Source organism: Lycium barbarum, chromosome 1 (genome assembly GCF_019175385.1).
Source record: "Lycium barbarum isolate Lr01 chromosome 1, ASM1917538v2, whole genome shotgun sequence".
Lineage (NCBI taxonomy): Eukaryota > Viridiplantae > Streptophyta > Magnoliopsida > Solanales > Solanaceae > Lycium > Lycium barbarum.
Genome location: NC_083337.1, coordinates 4,047,960 through 4,067,284, shown reverse-complemented (window position 1 = coordinate 4,067,284; position 19,325 = coordinate 4,047,960). Strand labels below are relative to the sequence as shown.

The following is a 19,325-nucleotide window of genomic DNA, read 5'->3' as shown; positions in this document are numbered from 1 at the left end:
ATCTAGGCAGCGGTGAAACCATGATTTTTTAAGGAGATTCAAAATTTGAAAAAAAAAAATAAACGCAAGTAATGCTTCATTGATTAGTGGAGTATTAGAATTTATGTTTATTTTCCTTCATAATTTGCATTATTTGGCCCCACTTTTAGCACTGAGTATTTATTAAATTACCCACAGTAGCATTGCAGTCGTGTGCACACTGTTACCTCCATGTTTGGTGTCTTTAAAGCTATGAACAAAGCACAAAGGGACCATTTCCAAAGACACAATGTGGACAAAACTGTAATGAGGCTTGGGAAAGGCTCATTATTATACAAACATGAAAATAGTATATGTAATTGATGGTCCTTTGTGACAAGTGATTGAGTGAACATTACTTGCAGTCCAATTGGGAAATAAAAAAGTATAGACTTTTGCTTTTGTTCACTTTCTACAAAAAGTGCGAAGTGGAATATTTTTTCCTTTCAGAAATGGTTACTTTTCCCCCTAAAGGCCTAACCCCTCGACTACCTAACAGTATTATTTTATGGCATATACAGTAATTTTAAACAGTTAAAAGATGTAGCATTAAATTTAAGTTATCTAAATAGTTTACTAAAAGTGTATTATTTATATTAAATTCACATATATATATATATATATATCTGTCTAAGCTTGGTAACCAAACTCGTATGAATACTAATCACACTTTCGTCTAAGGATGCTTCAAAACTAAGAGGATCAAATGTCGACGTCTACTAAATATTTAGTTGGTTTGAGATTTTCTTTATATCGATTGTTGAACTATTTATATTCCTCACCCATTCAACCCCTCCCGAAAAATAAAAATAAAAGAAAAAGCGCAAAATTGACTCTTTTTTTTGTTTGCAACAACCGTTAGTAAGAAGAGTATTTTTGAGCTATTTAGCTAGTTTGAGGTTTTTTTTCAAAAAAAAAAAAACTAAAAAGTAAAAACATAACGGCAAAGTATTTTTGAGCCAAAAGCATAACGGAGGATAAATCTGATCTATTTTAAATAGTTCAGAGGTATGTTTGGTGTTGGGCCTTTCCCCTTGTTATTATGTTGAATAAGCTCTTCATATTTAAATAGGCGCTCAAATCATATAGGCTTAGAGATAGAATGAATATTATCTGCCATTTTTTTTAAATTTCTTGTATGATATATTCAAGAATATCCTAGTGTAATGCGTGAGTCAAAATGTATGCTAAGGTCCTAAATTAGACCAATTGAATTTGATCAGCTATATTTAAAACTAATAGTAGTAAGTATCTTTGAATGTTTCCAAGTTGATATTATTTAGCACGTGTACCTTCGTTTATAATAGAAGCCCGTATGAATTATCAATACAATATAATCCTACTATTTCTTTATCAACACAAATTTAATTAATGTTTGGCCATTTTTTAAAAAAATTACTTCTAAGTGTATTTTTCTCAAAAGTACTTTTAAAAAAAATACTTTTGCACAAAAGCTATTTTTTTAGCCTCTGAAAAACTGATTCTGCTACTCCCCAAAAGCACTTGTTTCTCCCATAAGCTTGGCCAAACACCTCACTTTTTTTAAAACTAGTCTTAAGCGTACGTGCATTGCACGTGTGTATCGCATGAATCAATAAATAATTTATGTGAGAAGAATATATTTTTCATTAAAATAAATACAATAGTCTAAATGATGAAAGTGAAATGTGGACATAATAATTAAATTCAGTATTTACTGAACATTCAAGCAATGTGAATTTTATTAAATTAATATATATTATTTGTACTATAAATACTTTAGTATATGAGAGACAAATATATTATTTTATTGTATCTCACATAATATCTTTTTATAACGACATTTTTAGCCTGTGTTAGGTTAACTTATATTGTTTAAGTTGTTTTGTTATGATTGAAACTTTTTGTTATAAAAATTGATATCACTTTTGAAAGTGTAACATATAATTGTCATGTATAAAATATAATGTAGCACATGCAATGCAACATTGAATATGCTTTATTTATTATCATTGCAAATAACAAACACATTAAGAATTATTTCAAAGGAATTCCTTCATTTTTGGAGATAAACATAGAATTTTTAGGGATAAACATGCTTAGAAGCATTAGTGTACATTTGTTGGACGTGTCTTCTGTGACTACCAATACAGAAGTGTATAAGATATATAATAAGAACAAATTATTTGCAATAAGACTTGATGTCGATATAGATTCAACATTCTTATAGAAATCTGAATCTAATATAGAAATCTGAATCTAACAGTATGAACTAACAACATTCGTCTGTAATATACACGCAGTATACATGGCATATACTGCAAAGCAGTTACTCAAATATTGGAAGCATGAGAGCTTTATTCTAGAGAGAGAGGAAAACTTTATTGATTGAAGAAGAAGAAGAAGAAGAAGAAGAAGAAGAAGAAGAAGAAGAAGAAGAAGAAGAAGAAGAAGAAGAAGAAGAAGAAGAAGAAGAAGAAGAAGAATATCTACATTACATTTCAATTTTGAATCCTCTCATGTATATATAGAGGAGTAAGGATAGGTGAGTATATGACAGTTGTATACAACTGCCAGAACCACCACTGCTATAGTCGGTTACTTCCACAAACAACCTGTCAACTAATTTTCCAACTCAACTAACTAACTTAGGCTGCTAATTACTTGACACTTACACACACTCACATTCACATACGAAAATACTACTCCATTACACTTGCATACTTGCATCATATTTGTATATCATGAGTTCTGTTGTATATCATGAATTCTGAATTGGCATACTCCCCCTCAAGCTGGAGATTGGTAGACATCTAGCAAGCCCAGCTTGGATAATAAAGTGTGATGTTGAGTTGCTCCCAGGCCTTTAGTTAATAGATCAGCAAGTTGAGACTGAGTGTGAAGATATTGAGGCTGGATCAAGTGTTGTTTGATCTTTTCCCTGACAAAGTGGTAGTCTATCTCTATGTGTTTGGTCCTCTCATGAAATATGAGATTGGATGCAATTTAAATGGCAGCTTTACTATCACAATGCAACTGAATAGGTGTCTGAACTGAGACTCCTAACTCTTGTAGCAAACCAACAAGCCAAGTAAGCTCAGCACTGACAGCAGCTAAGCTCCTATATTCAGCTTCTGCTTATAGTCTGCTGCTTTTTTGACTTCCATGAAATAAGTGATACACCAAGCTTAATGACATAACCAGTGACAAACATTCTTGTGTTTGGACAAGCAGCCCAGTTTGAATCACAAAAGACTTCAAGTGTGTGCATACTCCCTCTGGATAGGGAAATTCCCAAGACCAGGAGAAGTCTTAATATACCTGACAATCCTCAAGGTAGCTTCAAGATGAGATTGTTTAGGCAATTGCATGAATTGACTAAGAACCTGGATAACAAAGGCAATGTCTGGCATGGTGATAGTTAAGTAGATCAACTTGCCAACTAGCCTTTGATAAGCACCAACATCAGCCAAAACAAGATCATCTTTAATCCCAATATGTGCATCATACTCCACAGTAGTGAACTTTTGATTTGCTTCTAGGGGAGTGCTAGCACGTTTTGCAGCACTCAAACCAACACTACAGATTAGCTCTAATGCATATTTTCTCTGACATAGGACAATGCCATCCTTGGACCTGAGAACCTCTATGCTAAGGAAATACTTGAGCTCACCAAGATCCTTTACTTTGAAGTGTTTCTGCAATGTGTCCTTGGCTTCTTGAAGGAGAGAAGCACTACTGCCAGTGATGAGTAAATCATCCACATAAACAAGGACAATGACCAAGTCTGAACTAACTTTCTTGCTGAAAAGAGAGTGATCATAGGCACTTTGAAAGTAACCAGCATTTGTCAAGGCAGTTGTGAGCTTGATGTTCCACTGCCTTGAAGCTTGCTTCAATCCATAGAGAGATTTCTGAAGCTTGCATACTTGGTATTGGCCTTGCTGTTGAAAGCCAAGAGGGAGAGACATATACACTTCCTCATCCAGATCTTTTTGCAAAAAAGCATTACTGACATCCATCTGTAACAATTGCTAATGTTGAGAAGCAGCTAGACTAATTACTGTTCTCACTATAACCATTTTGGCTATAGGAGAGAAAGTTTCATGGTAGTCTAGCCCCTCCTTTTGAGTGTATCCTTTTGCAACCAGTCTTGCCTTGAACTTGTCTACTTCACCATTTGGAGCCAACATCTTGTTTTCCTGGTGGCAAATCAACCAATATCCATGTATGATTGTCCTCCAATGCACTAATCTCTTGTTCCATGGCCTGGATCCATCTAGGATCCTTACAAGCTTTCTTATAGCTAGATGGTTCAATATCTTTTGATAAAGCAATCACATAAGCTTGATATCCGGGAGATGGTTTCTTGTGTCTACTAGATTGCCTGACTTCAACTTCAGGGATTGTATCTGATAGCATAGGGTAAGATGGAATTATATCATCTGTACTGGCTGGATCTGATTGATCACCAGCTTAATCCAAGTGGTCTGATGCAGCTACATCTTGAACTTGAGCTTCATCTGCATCTGGGATAAGATCCTCATTTGAGGTAGGAGCATCACTATGAGGAGGAGCACTATTTGTGTGCTCTGAATGTCCTTTTGTTCCTACTGGATCATGCATCACTTCAGAAGAATCACTCTGCATGTCTAGACCACCAATGGGAACAAATATGTCTGCTATTCCTTCCTTTTCTATCTGTTGAAAAGGAAATACATTTTCCCTGAAAACAACATCTCTACTAACAACAAAGCTCTTAAAGTCAAAATCATATAATTTGTAACCCTTTTGTGCTTCTAAGTAACCAAGAAAGGCTGTTCTCCTGGCCCTTACACTAAATTTGTCACCTCTAGGTAAGACACTTGAAAAACACAAACAACCAAACACCCTCAATTGTTCTATATGTTCTTCCTTACCATACAGCATTGTATAAGGTGCTTGCCCACTCAAAACTGGTGTAGGAAGTCTATTGATGAGGTACACAGCTGTTTTGATGCAATCTCCCCAAAACCTTTTTGGCATGTGTGATTGCAACTTTAGTGCTCTAGCTACTTCTAGTATGTGCTTATGTTTCCTTTCTACTACTCCATTTTGTTGAGGAGTGTAGGGACAACTACTTTGATGCAATATACCATGAGATGCTAACAATTCATCACATTTAGTATTAAAGAATTCTGTTCCATTATCTGTCCTTATTACCTTTACAAAGTTAGCAAATTGATTCCTTACCATGCATAGAAAATTAGTCAAAACTACTATCACATCAGATTTAGACTGAATCAAACATGCCCATGTATATCTACCGAAGTCATCCACCACAGTTACAAAGTAATGCTTCTTGTCATATGTAGGGACTTTATATGGTCCCCAGACATCTAAATGAAGCAATTCAAATACAACATTAGTGGTTGTGGTACTAGAAGGAAACTTGAGTCTATGTTGCTTAGCTAATGGACATATCTCATAACTATCTTGCAACTTTTCCTTTATTGCGTCTCTGAATCTAGTGATATGTTTCATTTCCTGTGGTGATGGATGCCCCAATCTCTTATGCCACAGCATGATCATTTTATTATCAACTGTACATCTAGGCTTCATAGTCTTATTCTCCTTTGCTTTATTCACAGCAGTAACTGTTGATGCTGCTGCATATTGATCTTGCTTCCATAGTATATGCAATCCACCTTTATGTGTACCAATCCCAATCACCTTCCCATTGTAAAGTTCCTGGAACACACAAAAATCAGGATAAAATCCTACCATGCAATTCAAGCCTCTTGTTATTTTTGACACTGACATCAATTTGAAAATTCAGAAAATTCAGCAGTTGTTTGTATTGCTCCTCAGTGAAGAAATGACCTTGAGAAGTGCTAGTGCTGGCTTCATTAGAAGGGATGGCTGCATTTGAATAAGACTTAGTTCCTCCAAATTGTGGCTTCTCAGTACCAACTGAACTTTTATTGCTTTTAAAATCTGGTGGAAAACCAATAATTATATATATATATAGCAGTTATCCTTTGTGTGTCCCTTGTATCCACAGTGTTCACATATTATTCCAAATGATTGTGATCCACTTGATGCTGGCTTTCTAGGACTGATCCCTTGACTTCTCCCAGCAATAAGGTAAGTGATTCTTTGTTGGTGTTTATGACTTTGACTCTCCTCTTGAATCACCACTGAATAAGCCTCATTAACACTTAGTGCAGGCTTGTGCTGAAGGATTGCACTTCTAACTTGACTATAACTTTCATTCAATCCTACTAGGAGCTGCAACAACCTCATATTGCCCATATGCTCCACATAAGGTTTGGACTCATCACAACCACACGGATGAGGAGTTGACACATCTAACTCATCCCAGTAATCCTTCAATCTATTGAAATAGAAAGTGACTGAGTCTGTATTCAGCCTTAATGCTCCAATCTCATTCCATAAATGATAGACTCTAGTGGGGTTGGTTTTCTCAAATATTTCCTTAAAATCTTCCCATACTCTCCTTACATTTGATGCATACGTTATGCTTGATACGAGTTCTGGTGCCACAGTACTGCATATCCTTGAAAGTACCACATCATTACACCACTCCCATTTCATTGCTTGATCTCCTTTGTATGCACTTTTTAAGCATGTTCCATTTATGAACCCTATCTTGTTCTTTACTAACAGTGCTAATCTCATGGATCTGCTCCATAATGCGTAGTTTTCTGGTCATGTAAGTCGAATTGAATGCAAAGCAACTCCAGGAGTATCTGCAAATACAATGGATGATTGTGATCTATATCACTACCAGCTCCAGTTGTTGTTTCTGTGGTTTCTGATGTGTCTCCCATGTGTCTCCCATGGCTATCTAACACTAATTTCGATCGAACAATGTTAAATTATGAGAGATTTATATCACCTGCTCTGATACCATATAGAAATCTGAATCTAACAGTATGAATTAACAACATTCATCTGTAATATACACGCAGTATACATGGCATATGCTGCAAAGCAGTTACTCAAATATTGGAAGCATGAGAGCTTTATTCTAGAGAGAGGAAAACTTTATTGATTGAAGAAAAAGAATATCTACATTACATTTCAATTCTGAATCCTCTCATGTAGATATAGAGGAGTAAGGATAGGTGAGTATATGACAGTTGTATACAACTGCCAGAACCATCACCACTACACCACTGTTATAGTCGGTTACTTCCACTAACAACCTGTCAACTAATCTGCCAGCTCAGCTAACTAACATAGGTTGCTAACTACTTGCCACTTACACACACTCACATTCACATACGAAAATACTACTCGATTACACTTGCATACTTGCATCATATTTGTATATCATGAGTTCTGTTGTATATCATGAATTCTGAATTGGCATAATTCTTTTATCTGAACAAAGGAAAGATTTAATAATTAAAATGTTAGATGATTTAAAAGTTTTAATATTAGGAAAACAATTAAATGATTATTTTTCCTAGTGTGAAATCTATTTTTAAAATATTAAAACGCTCGTGCTTTAAAAGGACTCCTTCGATAGTTTTATTTGAAAGTTACAACAGTTTTTTATTATTCCAAAATATATATTATTATTAATGTTATAACAAAAAAGGAGTCCTATGACAATTTTTAATTTTCAAAAAAATATATGTTTAGTTTATAATTATAACAAAGAAAGGACTCTTATAGCTATATTATTACTGTTATAATTATAACAAAGAAAGGACTCCTAAGGCAGTTTTTATTTCAAAGAAATATATGTTACTACTACTTAATAGTGTTATAATTATAATAAATAAAGGATTCCTAGGGAAATTTTTATTTTGCCAATAATAACGGTATTTATTTTTGTAAAATATATATATCATTAGTTTTATGTATAATTACAGCTTTATTCAACTTAAGACACACTTACAAGAGGATTAAAAAGAATGACATTTGCTAAGGTGCTTCATGATCCAGCTTTAGCAACATAGGTCTTTTGAAGGTAGTTAATTAAGTTGAGATAGGATGAATCTTGATCTCTAGAATGTGAGGGTGCAAGGTTATTTCCAACAGTCATTTACTTGATTCATAGGATCACTTTCTAGCTGGCGATGAGTCACATATATTCAGAATGGAGTCGGGGGCACTCATGCTCGGAAAATCATCCGCATAATGCTTCGGCTTACCAACACAATGTTAGCAAATTTTCATTAAAATAAAGGAAAATAGGAAGAAACATAAATTTGACCACCATTATTGGTAATTATCTTGGATCAAACCTTGAGTATTGTTCGGTTTATTCTCAATTATCTCCAACTGCCGTTTATCAGATGCTTATGATGACTTTACAAAAGGGAGTCGGAAGTACTCATGCTCGGAAACTCATTCGCACAACGCTTTTCGGACGCAGTGTTAACAAATTTTCATTAGAATAAAAGGAAAAAAGGAAGAAACATAATTTTGACTACGATTATCGATAATTACCATGGATCAAACCTTGAGTATGTTCGGTTTATTCTCAGTATTTATGGTAGGACATATGCATTATTTTTAAAAATTAGTCAACTTTAGAAAAAACAAGAAAATTCATGTAATTAATAAAATTAAATTACCTCGAGCAGGACTGATATTCTATACATATGCAACAATAGTTGATAGAATACCTGTAAATTAAACAATTCAATATAAGACATTAGACCAGAGGTATTAACATTGAATCAAGCACACAACATTACATACTTACCCTCATTAATAACGTGATATATATTATGGAAGCGGGTTGAAGTCACATACCTTAACTTGATGGCTTGATGAAGATTCAAGATAATTTGCCTTGAATGATTAATGTAAAACATATCGAATTTGTCACAATTAATTATAGAATAATGATCATAATCATCTCTTTGAAAAACTGAAACTTAACAATTTCAGCTCATCTATTAGTATAGAAAAGTTTTTGCAATAATGAAACTCAATAAATACAACTCTTTCCAAAAAGATTAAAATACGAAAATAGAAAATAGATTTTGTAAACAGGTTGAAGTCATATACCTTGACGGCTTGATAACGATGTAAGAGAATTTTTCTTGAGTAACTAATCAAAAATTGTCAAACATGTCATCAATAACAAATTAGCTATCTAATCAATCTCTTTGAATAACTTCAGCTATACAATTTCATATTACTTATTAGTATGAAAAAAGATTATGCAATAACTAACTGTCCTTTTTATATATATAATTTGAATACTAAAAATATTGCATTACTTGAAAACTTACATGTAATAGGCTATGTAACCGACTTGGAACCAATTGATGTTGGAATAAAACGATTGTGACTTACAAGAATATATAAAAGGGCAAAGGAACCTTGATCCAGTAAGAAGGAGTGTTTTAATGTAAATTAATTAATTTCAAAACCCTAAATAACCCTAACTTTTAGGACTCGTTATATAGTCAAATAAGGAAAGATTTAATAACTAAAATTTTGAATTAACTTTAGAATCTTATTTTTTTATATAAAAAAAATAGTAAAATTACAGTTTTGTCTATTGTAGAGTCTTTTAATGAAGGGCAAAAAGTTCAATCAACATTTCCAAGGCCCTTCATGCTTTTAGTATAGTACTAGTCTCTATGTTCGTGCTTTGCACGAATATATCTTGCTTCAAATACTATGAAAAGCTTTATTTTTTAATTAAAACCAAATACTATGAAATGCGAACTTAAACTAATAAATTTTCAACTTATATTCTATAAATAATTATCAAGTGTTCCAATTTCAATGTAATGTTGAAGGGCACAAAGAAAATTACTAACGGGCTTTTAGGTTTTTTAGTTTAATAAGAAGTATTTTTAAAAGAAATAGAATTAGAGCTTATTAAGGGTATAAAATTCGTTTAATATCTAAAGGATATTTTGATCAATCAACATTTATATTCATGCTTTTATAATAACTAGTTCCTACGTATCATGTCAATTATTAACAAGTGTTTTGAATCAGAACACGATTAGTAAAGTATCAAAATTATAATTAGGTAGTAATCTAAAGTAAATTTATATATTAACCAACAACTTAATATTACCTTCTCAAAGGATGCTCCTCAGCAGTTAGCACTAACAAAGTGAGGAAAAACTCAAGATGCAGCAGTTTTAATTCTTCCATAAATATTGTTGGGTATCAATACATGAAATAAATTACTTAATTTACTATAAAGAATAACATAAATTTTAAATATGAATGTTTAACACATACAAAAAGTATCTAATATATTTCTCTTTTCCTATTATTTAACCTTTGTGTTCACGAAATGGGCATCATACACTACTTCCCCTTAAGAATTACTCTCCCTAAAAAGTTTATGATAGATAACATGGAACAATGACTTTTTTTTTATAGAAGTATTTGGCATAATTTTTCCTACATGAATTAACAAAAAAAAATTGTATCCCTCACAAATTGAGGGACCGAGTATCACGGGGACACCAAAAGATCAACTAAAACATGTGTCTTCCAAAAAGAATTAGGATAGCAGTGAACCTAAATTTGATGAGGGTTTTGATTCTATTTTATCCAAACGTGAGTTATCATAGGATTAGAGGAAGGGTTTTGATAAAGTTCCTCGTTCAAAGTAAATAGGATTAGAGCTTAGTAAGGATATAAAAGTCGTTCAATATTTGAAGGATATTTTGGTCAATCAACATTTATATTCATGCTTTTAAAATAACTAGTTTCTACAAACGCGCGTTTGCACGTTAATATCATGTCAATTATTAGCAAGTGCTTTGAATAAAAAATGATTAGTAAAGTATCAAAATTATAATTAGGTAGTAATCCAAAATAAATTTTTATATGACCAACAACTTAATTATACCTTCTCAAAGGATGCTCATCAGCATTGACAAGGTGAGGAAAAACTCAAGATGCCCCGATTATAATTCTTCCATAAATATTATTTGGTATCAATACATGAAATAAATTACTTAGTTACTATAAAGAATTACATATATTTTAAACATGAATGTTTAACACTTCCTGAAAGCATCTAATATCTCTCTCTCTTTTTTTCACGGAATGAGCATCGTACACTACTTCTTCTTAAGAAATTACTCTCCCTAAAAAGTTTATGATAGTTAATGTGGAACAATGACTTATTTATAGAAGTACTTGGCATATTTTTTCCTATATGAATTAACAAAAAATTTGAATCCCTCATAAATCGAGGAACCGAATATCATGAGGACACCAAAATATCAACTAAAACATGTGTTTTCCAAAAAGAATTAGGATTGCAGTGAACCTAAATTTAAGGAAGGGTTTTGATTCTATTTTATCTAAACGTGAGTTAGCTAGTATGTTCAAATGTAAATAAGATTACAACTTAGTAAGGGTATAAAAGTCATTTAATATTTAAAGATTATTTTAATCAATCAATATTTATATTCACGCTTGCTTTGCCACGTCAATCTTTAGAAATTTTATGTAAAAGATAGTAAATTTTAACCGCATTGATATTCAGAAAATATTTAGTTGAGCTATGAGCAAATTAATGGCAGAAGGCATAATTAATCCCTCCATAACTAATTCTTATATGACTAATACCTGCATTACTTTAACCAGCAACCAAACGACCTCTAAGTTCCTTCTATTTTTATTTCTTATATGTGCTTTTTTTTTCTTTTCTATTTCAGTTGTAGCATCCATGAATAATTTTTTTTTTAAAAAAGTAACTTTATTTTCACAGAGAAATTAGGTGTCAGATTGTATCATATTAGTGTAACATTCTATTTGAATTGAGTTGCTATTAACGTGAGTCCCAATAGGATTAGAGTAATTTAGGTGTTAGAATTGTATCATGTTAGTATAATTTTTTTTTAATTGAGTTGCTATTAACGTGAGTAAATTAGTTCCTAATAGGATTAGAGTTAGTTAAGTTCATAGTCGTATAATTTTTATCCTAACGTGCACAATACCAATTGTGTCCTTTTCTTGTATATTCTAATGAAATAATTAAGGGTATAAAAGTCGTTTAATATATGAAAGATATTTTCAACAAACATTTATATTCATGTTTTTAAAATAATATAGATATAAATAGATGAACACTTATTAGAAAAAATAAATATTTTTTAAAAAAAAAAGCTTGATCAAACACGCTATTAGACTGAAAAGTTCACGCTATACTGATTAAGTGCAAGTGTGAATTTTGACTGTAATATCGTCATCCACGCGTGACTTTATTTGAAGTTGGTTCCCTTTTTTTTTTTTTTTTTTCTTTCATATGTCGGCAACCAATTGAAATTTCAGAACTTTTAAGTCAATATCACCCAGTAACATCTTGGAATAGGTTTGTCACGGTTAATGACGGAACCAGAATTTTTCTCAAGGGGAAAATATATATAAAAAGATATATATATATATATATATATATATATATATATATATATATATATAAGTTAAGAGATCGAATTTGACCATCATATATATAGTGTAATTTTTCGGTGAAGGTGACAAGAATAAAATTCATAAAGTTTAAATTATGAATCCGCCTTTGGATGCCACTACTGTTATAGTTCAGGTGCGGAACTACAATATCAGTCTTGTATTAATTAAAAAGTCTATTAAGTATATATAAATGTTTAATTATGAACTCAGTAATTAGCTAAAACTAGCTATGAATTCAGTAACAAGTTTATAAAGCATAACTTTCAAATTCCAGTTAGTGTACTGGATTACTACCATTCATCATAGTTGGTTATTAGAATAGTAGTGAAAGTAAATAAGGTAAAAATTTATAATCATGCTAGTATATAGTACAAAAAAATACAGCTATATTTGAAAAATGCTGTATTTTTTTAAATTAAATGAGATAGTGGAAGTTCAGATATTATAAGAATTAAGAAGCTGAAATTTGGTATGTACTATGATACTGATGAGATTAGACTGAACTAGAAGTGGGATCCAAACAGCTAGCTATTTCTCAGTCTTTTTTTAAGTGTCCTTTATGTTCAGTTCTCTCTGAAGGTCTTGTTGTCTTCATACACAACACTCCTGTCCCAACACAATAGCCCCACCACTGCGGCTGTTGCACAATATTAATTGGAAGTGAGTACATATATATATTTGTTGCTTTTGATTTGAACTATATATTCAATGCATATACACATGCATATATATTGAGTTTGCACCAATTATTACTCTTGACGCTTCAATTTATACGATTTAGTTTGATTCGTCATGGATGTTAAAAAGGATATAAAGACTTTTAAAACTTATGGTCTTGAATATATTGTGCCATTTTTCTAGCGGTAAATTTTTTGAAACTTGTAATCTTAAAGATACCTCAAGCTTAAGTTAAATTATTTTCAAACTTAGAAAGATGGCATTCTATTTTAAGCTGACTAATAAGAAAATAGTGTCATTCTTTTTTAAGCAGAGGGAATATAAAAAATTAATGAATGTATGATATGGCACCTAAACAACCGCCTATGGTATATATCCCCTCCTTTCCAGGAAAAATAATATTAAGCGTTTCAAAAATCATAGTATAACTCCACAAATATTTTAGCATATTTAAGATCAAACGTTTCAAACAAATTTCTTTCTTTTCTTAAACTGCTTATCTAGTCAAAGAGTCATTTGTTTAACATCCTTGACTTTCCCTTATCATTTTACTTTATTGGCCTCTAAATTTTTTTAGTTTTGCTTTTTACTCTTTTTTGGGTAAAAATAAGGAAGAGAGAGAGCGAAGGAAAATTTGAAGTATACTAATTAGAGAATAAAGTGGCTGAACATACGCATAATATATTTGTACAGAGACAACACACCTATGTATGACTCCCTCTGTCTGTGCAAATAGTTAGTTGCTCAGAACTAAAGGACCAACAAAGCCAGAACAATAGATTCATTGGGATCAGAAATACCCCAATAAAGTTATGTAAATCAGTTGAACTAATAGTCACTGAACCTATGTTTAATGTAAAATATCATCATTTGATAAACACACTACATAATTTGTGCCGTATAATTATTTTTTTCTTTTCGTTATGATAATACGTTGTAAGAGGTCGAAAATCGAGTTGTTCCTGATAGATGAAAAGAGCTTTTACTTCATGTGAAATTTATGAAAGTTCAAAAAGTTGTAATGTTAGAAGACGAAGACCAATAGCAAAAAAAAAATAAAAGGGACGTAATCTATTCCTTCGCCTTTAGAGAGAAGAGAACGTCAATCGCGCAAGTTTTTAGGAATGTAGTCTCTACTTTAAACTTTGGAGAGGAGAGGGCAAGGAAGAAATCGGTCTATACTAGTAACGAAAAGGCTCCGGTCTTCGACCAAGAATGCGGTCATGTAGGGGGGTGACTTAAAACGAATCACATTGTCCATGTCCCATGGTAATCTTAAGGATTTAAGTTATATGCGCTAATAGTATAAAAAATATTACATTATCTAATTTGTGACACCAAATTAGTTACCATTTTTACTAAGTTACCAATTACTTAATATTTGTCATTGAGATTTATCTAAAAGACCTTATAAGTGACATGAGTATATAATTATTGAATTTAAGTTATATACGCTCATAATGTAAAGATTTTTACACCATATTGAACTTTAACTCGTGATAGCAGGTTAGTTACCATTTTTAATAAGTGACCTGATTGAATAAACAAATTCATGTTGTCTGTACGTAAAATTTAAACTCATAAATATTTTTCAGACCGTCGATCCATATAACTCAAACTATAATCTTAATGACAGCAAAGTAAACATCAGTAAGAAAATAATAAAGTAAACATCAGTAAGAAAATAATTATATTAGTACTTAAATGTACACACAAGGACATTTTGGGAGATACCTTTGCTAGAAAGAATCAATAATACAACCAAGCCTAAAAATATTCCTAAACAAACTGCAATAAAGGATACAAACCCACAGTAATACACAAAGCACAAATAACAAACAATGATCTAATTAATCCACATGGAGCTTCAGATTTATTCTTCAATGGCATAGTTATAGAATTAGTACTATTCTTGTTCCCACACACATTAACTCCAAGATGAACTCCATTAGCTTCACTCAAACACAGCCCTGGATTTCCACTTAAGTCCAAATTCCTCCCTAGCCTTTTCAAGAAACTTGAATTAAATGGTACAACACCAGCCAAATAATTCCTGCTCAAATTTAAGTGGTACATATGTGAAAAACCCGAAAATCCAACAGGGATTTCACCCGTTAATCGGTTATTCTGCAGTGACAATGTGGTTAAATTCATAAGTCGCGAATAACCTGGTGGTATTTCCCCCGAGTAACCGGACCCTGCAAGCCTAAGTTCTTGAAGTTTTTGTAACTGACTAAATTCCTTAGGCAGTGTTACAAACATTGGATTATCATCCATAAGAAAATACTGCAACCCTTGTAGCTTATCTAGCCCTTTCGGAAAATTCCCACTTAATTTGTTGTTACTCAAAGCCAAGAAATTTAAAGAATGTAAGGTTTCAATTGTGTCTGGAATTTTTCCTGTGAACATATTTGAGCTCAAGTCAAGTTTTTGAAGAGTACCAAGTTGACCAATTGTGTTTGGGATTTGACCAGTGAATGAATTGTAGCTCAAATCTAGGCCAACAAGATTCTTCAGATTGCCAATTTGGTCTGGAATTTTGCCTATAAGTAGAGATGACAAAATTAGCCCATGAAAACATGACTAGCCCAATCTGCTTAGCTCAAAAAATTACATATTTGGCCGGTCGGCTAAAACTAATTACATGCGCTGGCTAAATATACAAAAAATTACTCTATTATGTATAACAAAATGTATATTTTATTATATCATATTTAATATACATAAAATATATAGTTGCTGACTATTAATTTGGTAGAGCGACTATTTATGTCAACAACAACACCAACATACCCAGTGAAATCCCACGGAGTCGGGTCTGGGGAGGGTAAAGTGTACGCAGACCTTACCCCCATCTCGGAAGATAGAGAGGCTGTTTCCGAAAGACCCTCGGCTCAAGAGTGACTATTTATGTCAATATCTCTATAAAAAAATGGACTTATATGTAGCCTAAATTTAACTATGAGAAATCTTATCAAAATATTTTCAAAAAATAATTATGTTTATTTGATATGTTATTTAGCCATTAAAATGAAAAATAATAGTTTTATTATGTACTAAAAAATTATAAAATAACAAACAAAGAATTTAAAACTGAGTCACAAGGCCCTAGTAAGAATTTGGGCGATTTGGGTTATGACTAGCTTTTTAGCTCAACTTATTTCAAGCCAAGTCAATAATTCACTAATTTATTAACTCAGCCTATTTTGACTCGTCCAAATTCAGTCAAACCCGCCTATTTAACACTCGTACCTGTAAGCTTGTTGTAGCTCAAATCAAGATGAACAAGTGAGCTCAGGCTGAAAATCTCTACTGGGATTTGTCCAAGAAGATTGTTTTGTGACAACGTGAGGATTTGAAGTGACTTCAGTGATAAAATTTGAGGTGGAATTGTGCCAATAAGTGCTGGATTTGATCTTAAACTGAGCTGCTGTAGTACTGAAGAGCCAACAACTCTGGTTTCTTGAAAAGAGATTTTTGTTTTTGTGCGTGTGAAGCATTGGATGAAGAAAACAGATTCAAGATTTGGGAGTTGAAAGATTAGTGAAGGGAAAGTTGCTGTTTTTTTGCATGTGGGGTTTGGTTTTGTGCCAAAATCAAGCCTAGTGACATGGAAAACGTTGTCATCAAGATTGGTTTTTTTGCATTCAAGTCCAAGCCAAGATGAGCCTTGTTGACATGGATTTTGATGTGTGGTTCTCCAGTTTTGGTCATTTGACATGGATTCCATAATCTTGTAAAGAGTTTCTAGTTCATGGGGTTCCATGTTTGTGATTGGTTGTGTGAGATTCTTGATTTTTGTTGCATGTTGATTGGTGGAGACAGAAGGGGTAGAGAGAAATGAGGTGATGAGAAGAAGCAGATGAAATAAAGAGAGTGTGGATGGATACATTGTGTTGTGTTGCAAGTCTCTGTAGGTTTCTGAGCAATAGTTGGAGTTCTATTTTGGTTTTTAAGAATAGAATCATTTTTGCAAGCACTGTTTGAAAGGGTTTATGGGGTTTGGTTTTCTTGGGGGGGGGGGGGGGGGGAGGGTTTTCTTTTGGGTGTGGGGCCGGGGGGATGGGGTTTGAACTAAGGAGATACGACTGAAATGATGGGTGGGGGAGTGGGGCATGATTCTTGAGTTAGAAAAGAATCATTATTTACCCTCTGTTTGGATGGTTGTTTTTCGTGGTTCAATAATGTACAGTATAGTATGGTACAATATGGTGTTGTATTGTATTATACTGTACTGTATTAATGAATATAATGTTTGGATAGACTGTATCGTTTGTTGTGGTTTAATAACATTTGTATTGTTTGGTTTGACTGTATGATACTGTATAATAACTTGTAAGTTTACTAAAATACCCTTAACTCTTAATTTGAAATAATTTATATATATTAATAAAACTCAGGTAAAGAATAAAATAGAAACTTTAAAAAATAAGTAGATAGTGGATGGGGGAGGGGTGGGTGGTGTGAGGTGGGTGATTGTGAGATGAGAGTGGGGGTAGTGGGTAGTAGGGTGGGGGTGAGTGGTTGTGGGGGCGGGGTTGGGTGGTAGTGAGGGGTAGGGGTGGGTAGTGTGGGATGAGGGTGGGGGTGAGTTGTTGTAGGGTGGGGTTAGGCAGTGGTGAGGGATAGTGGGTGGTGGGGGTGGGTGGCAGAGGAGTGGAGTAGTTGGGGTGGGGGTGGGGTGGGTGGTAGGGCGGGAGGGAGGGGTTGGGGTGAGTGGCGGGGGTTGGTGGGGGTGAGTGGTAGCGTGGGGCAGGGGTGGGGTGGGGGTGAGGGTGAGTGGTAGGGTGGGGTGGAGGGTATAATGGAGAAATAAAATACGTAACCACGGAAAAATCACTAAATCCGTGGTTTCAAAAATTGAGACTTTTCATGGTTATATAACCATGGAATGCCACGGGTTTACAACACCATACCACATAATTTTAAGAACAATGGAAACAAACATGATTTCTTAGAAACCATACATTAATGAACCACGGGAAATCACCATCCAAACAGGGGGTTAAGCAATGTATGGAAGAGTGTGTGTGGGTTGGGGGGGGGGGGGGGGGGTTGATGTTTGGTGTCATTGGGAGGTCAGGGCGGAGTTAAAGTTCTAATTACTGGACAAAATATAGTAATTTTAGTCAAAATCTTGTATTTACATTTTTTTTAAATAATTGAAAAATGTAATTAATTTATTCAGAACTCAATAAATTATCCCTCCGTCCCAAAGTTGTTGTCATATTTCGCTTCTTGAGAGTCTATTTGACTAATATTCGAAACTAAATTAGATTAGATCAACAAAATATTTTAAGTTAAAAAAAAGTATGGGGGCGAGGGTTGAGGTTTGGTGTCATTGGGAGGTCGGGGCGGAGTTAAAGTTCTAATTACTGGACAAAATATAGTAATTTAGTCAAAATCTTGTATTTACATTTTTTTTAAATAATTGAAAGATGTAATTAATTTATTCATAACTCAATAAATTATCCCTCCGTCCCAAAGTTATTGTCATATTTCGCTTCTCGAGAGTCTATTTGACTAATATTCGAAACTAAATTGGATTAGATCGATACAATATTTTAAGTTAAAAACTATACAAAAAGTGTTGCAAATTTCAATCGTTCGCTAATATGATGACAAAATACATTAAAAAAAGGTTGGTCAAAGTTAAATAGTACTTTCTCCGTCCCATAATAAGTGTCACTTTAGTCAAATACATGCATATTAAGAAATCAATAATGCAATGTGAAATTTATCAAATTACCCTTATATAATAAAAATATTATTTTTTCCTCTTGATTAGAGCATGCACAAGTAGTAAACCTTTTGTCATTAGGAATTCAATAATACCAAGTTTCTATGTGGTTTCTCCAATCATCATTTAGATGTTACTTTAAGTTGTCACTTTTTGTCTAAGAGTAGAATTGAAAAAAATTAGTCAATTTGTGTTTTGGTTTCCTAAGATGACACTTATTATGAGATAATTTGTTTTGGCTAAGATGACACTTATAATGGGACGGAGAGAGTGTAATTTGTGAGAAGCGGAAAATGACAACTAATTTGAGACGGAGTGAATTTTTTTTTTAACAGAGCTCATAATTTCAAATTTCTGATTCGTCTGAGGTGGTAGGGGTGGGGGTGCGCGGGGAGCGGGGGTTTCATAGGGTGTGTTTGTGCTGAGGGAGACTGATATGATGGGTGGGACATGATGATCTTGAGTGAGAAATTGAAACCAAGGTAGG

General features: G+C 33.1%; 2 protein-coding genes across 2 annotated transcripts; both read right to left on the bottom strand.

Annotated features, from left to right (window-relative positions):
* Positions 1–4,473: 4,473 nt before the first annotated feature.
* LOC132627238 (uncharacterized) lies at positions 4,474–6,678 on the bottom strand. The gene is made up of 3 exons (XM_060342470.1): positions 6,075–6,678; positions 5,798–5,973; positions 4,474–5,727 (listed from the first exon to the last, which is right to left on the bottom strand). Exons 1-3 carry the CDS (start codon positions 6,676–6,678, stop codon positions 4,474–4,476), a joined length of 2,034 nt encoding a protein of 677 aa, XP_060198453.1.
* Positions 6,679–14,771: 8,093 nt separating this feature from the next.
* LOC132606347 (receptor like protein 29-like) lies at positions 14,772–17,038 on the bottom strand. Its single transcript, XM_060320108.1, has 2 exons — positions 16,351–17,038; positions 14,772–15,641 (listed from the first exon to the last, which is right to left on the bottom strand). The coding sequence occupies exons 1-2, from the start codon at positions 16,988–16,990 to the stop codon at positions 14,878–14,880; spliced, it is 1,404 nt and encodes a 467-aa protein (XP_060176091.1). The 5' UTR covers positions 16,991–17,038; the 3' UTR covers positions 14,772–14,877.
* Positions 17,039–19,325: the final 2,287 nt, after the last annotated feature.

What these genes read in the sequence shown, in the direction of transcription:
- LOC132627238 (XM_060342470.1), bottom strand. Translation starts at nt 6,678, where the DNA reads ATGAGATTAGCACTGTTAGTAAAGAACAAGATAGGGTTCATAAATGGA. An exon ending in TCCTAGAAAGCCAGCATCAA is followed by an intron (nt 5,974 to 6,074) that starts GTGGATCACAAT and finishes GTTTTCCACCAG; the next exon opens with ATTTTAAAAGCAATAAAAGT. An exon ending in TTCTGAATTTTCAAATTGAT is followed by an intron (nt 5,728 to 5,797) that starts GTCAGTGTCAAA and finishes TGTGTGTTCCAG; the next exon opens with GAACTTTACAATGGGAAGGT.
- LOC132606347 (XM_060320108.1), bottom strand. Translation starts at nt 16,990, where the DNA reads ATGTATCCATCCACACTCTCTTTATTTCATCTGCTTCTTCTCATCACC. An exon ending in GAGCTACAACAAGCTTACAG is followed by an intron (nt 15,642 to 16,350) that starts GTACGAGTGTTA and finishes CTCTACTTATAG; the next exon opens with GCAAAATTCCAGACCAAATT.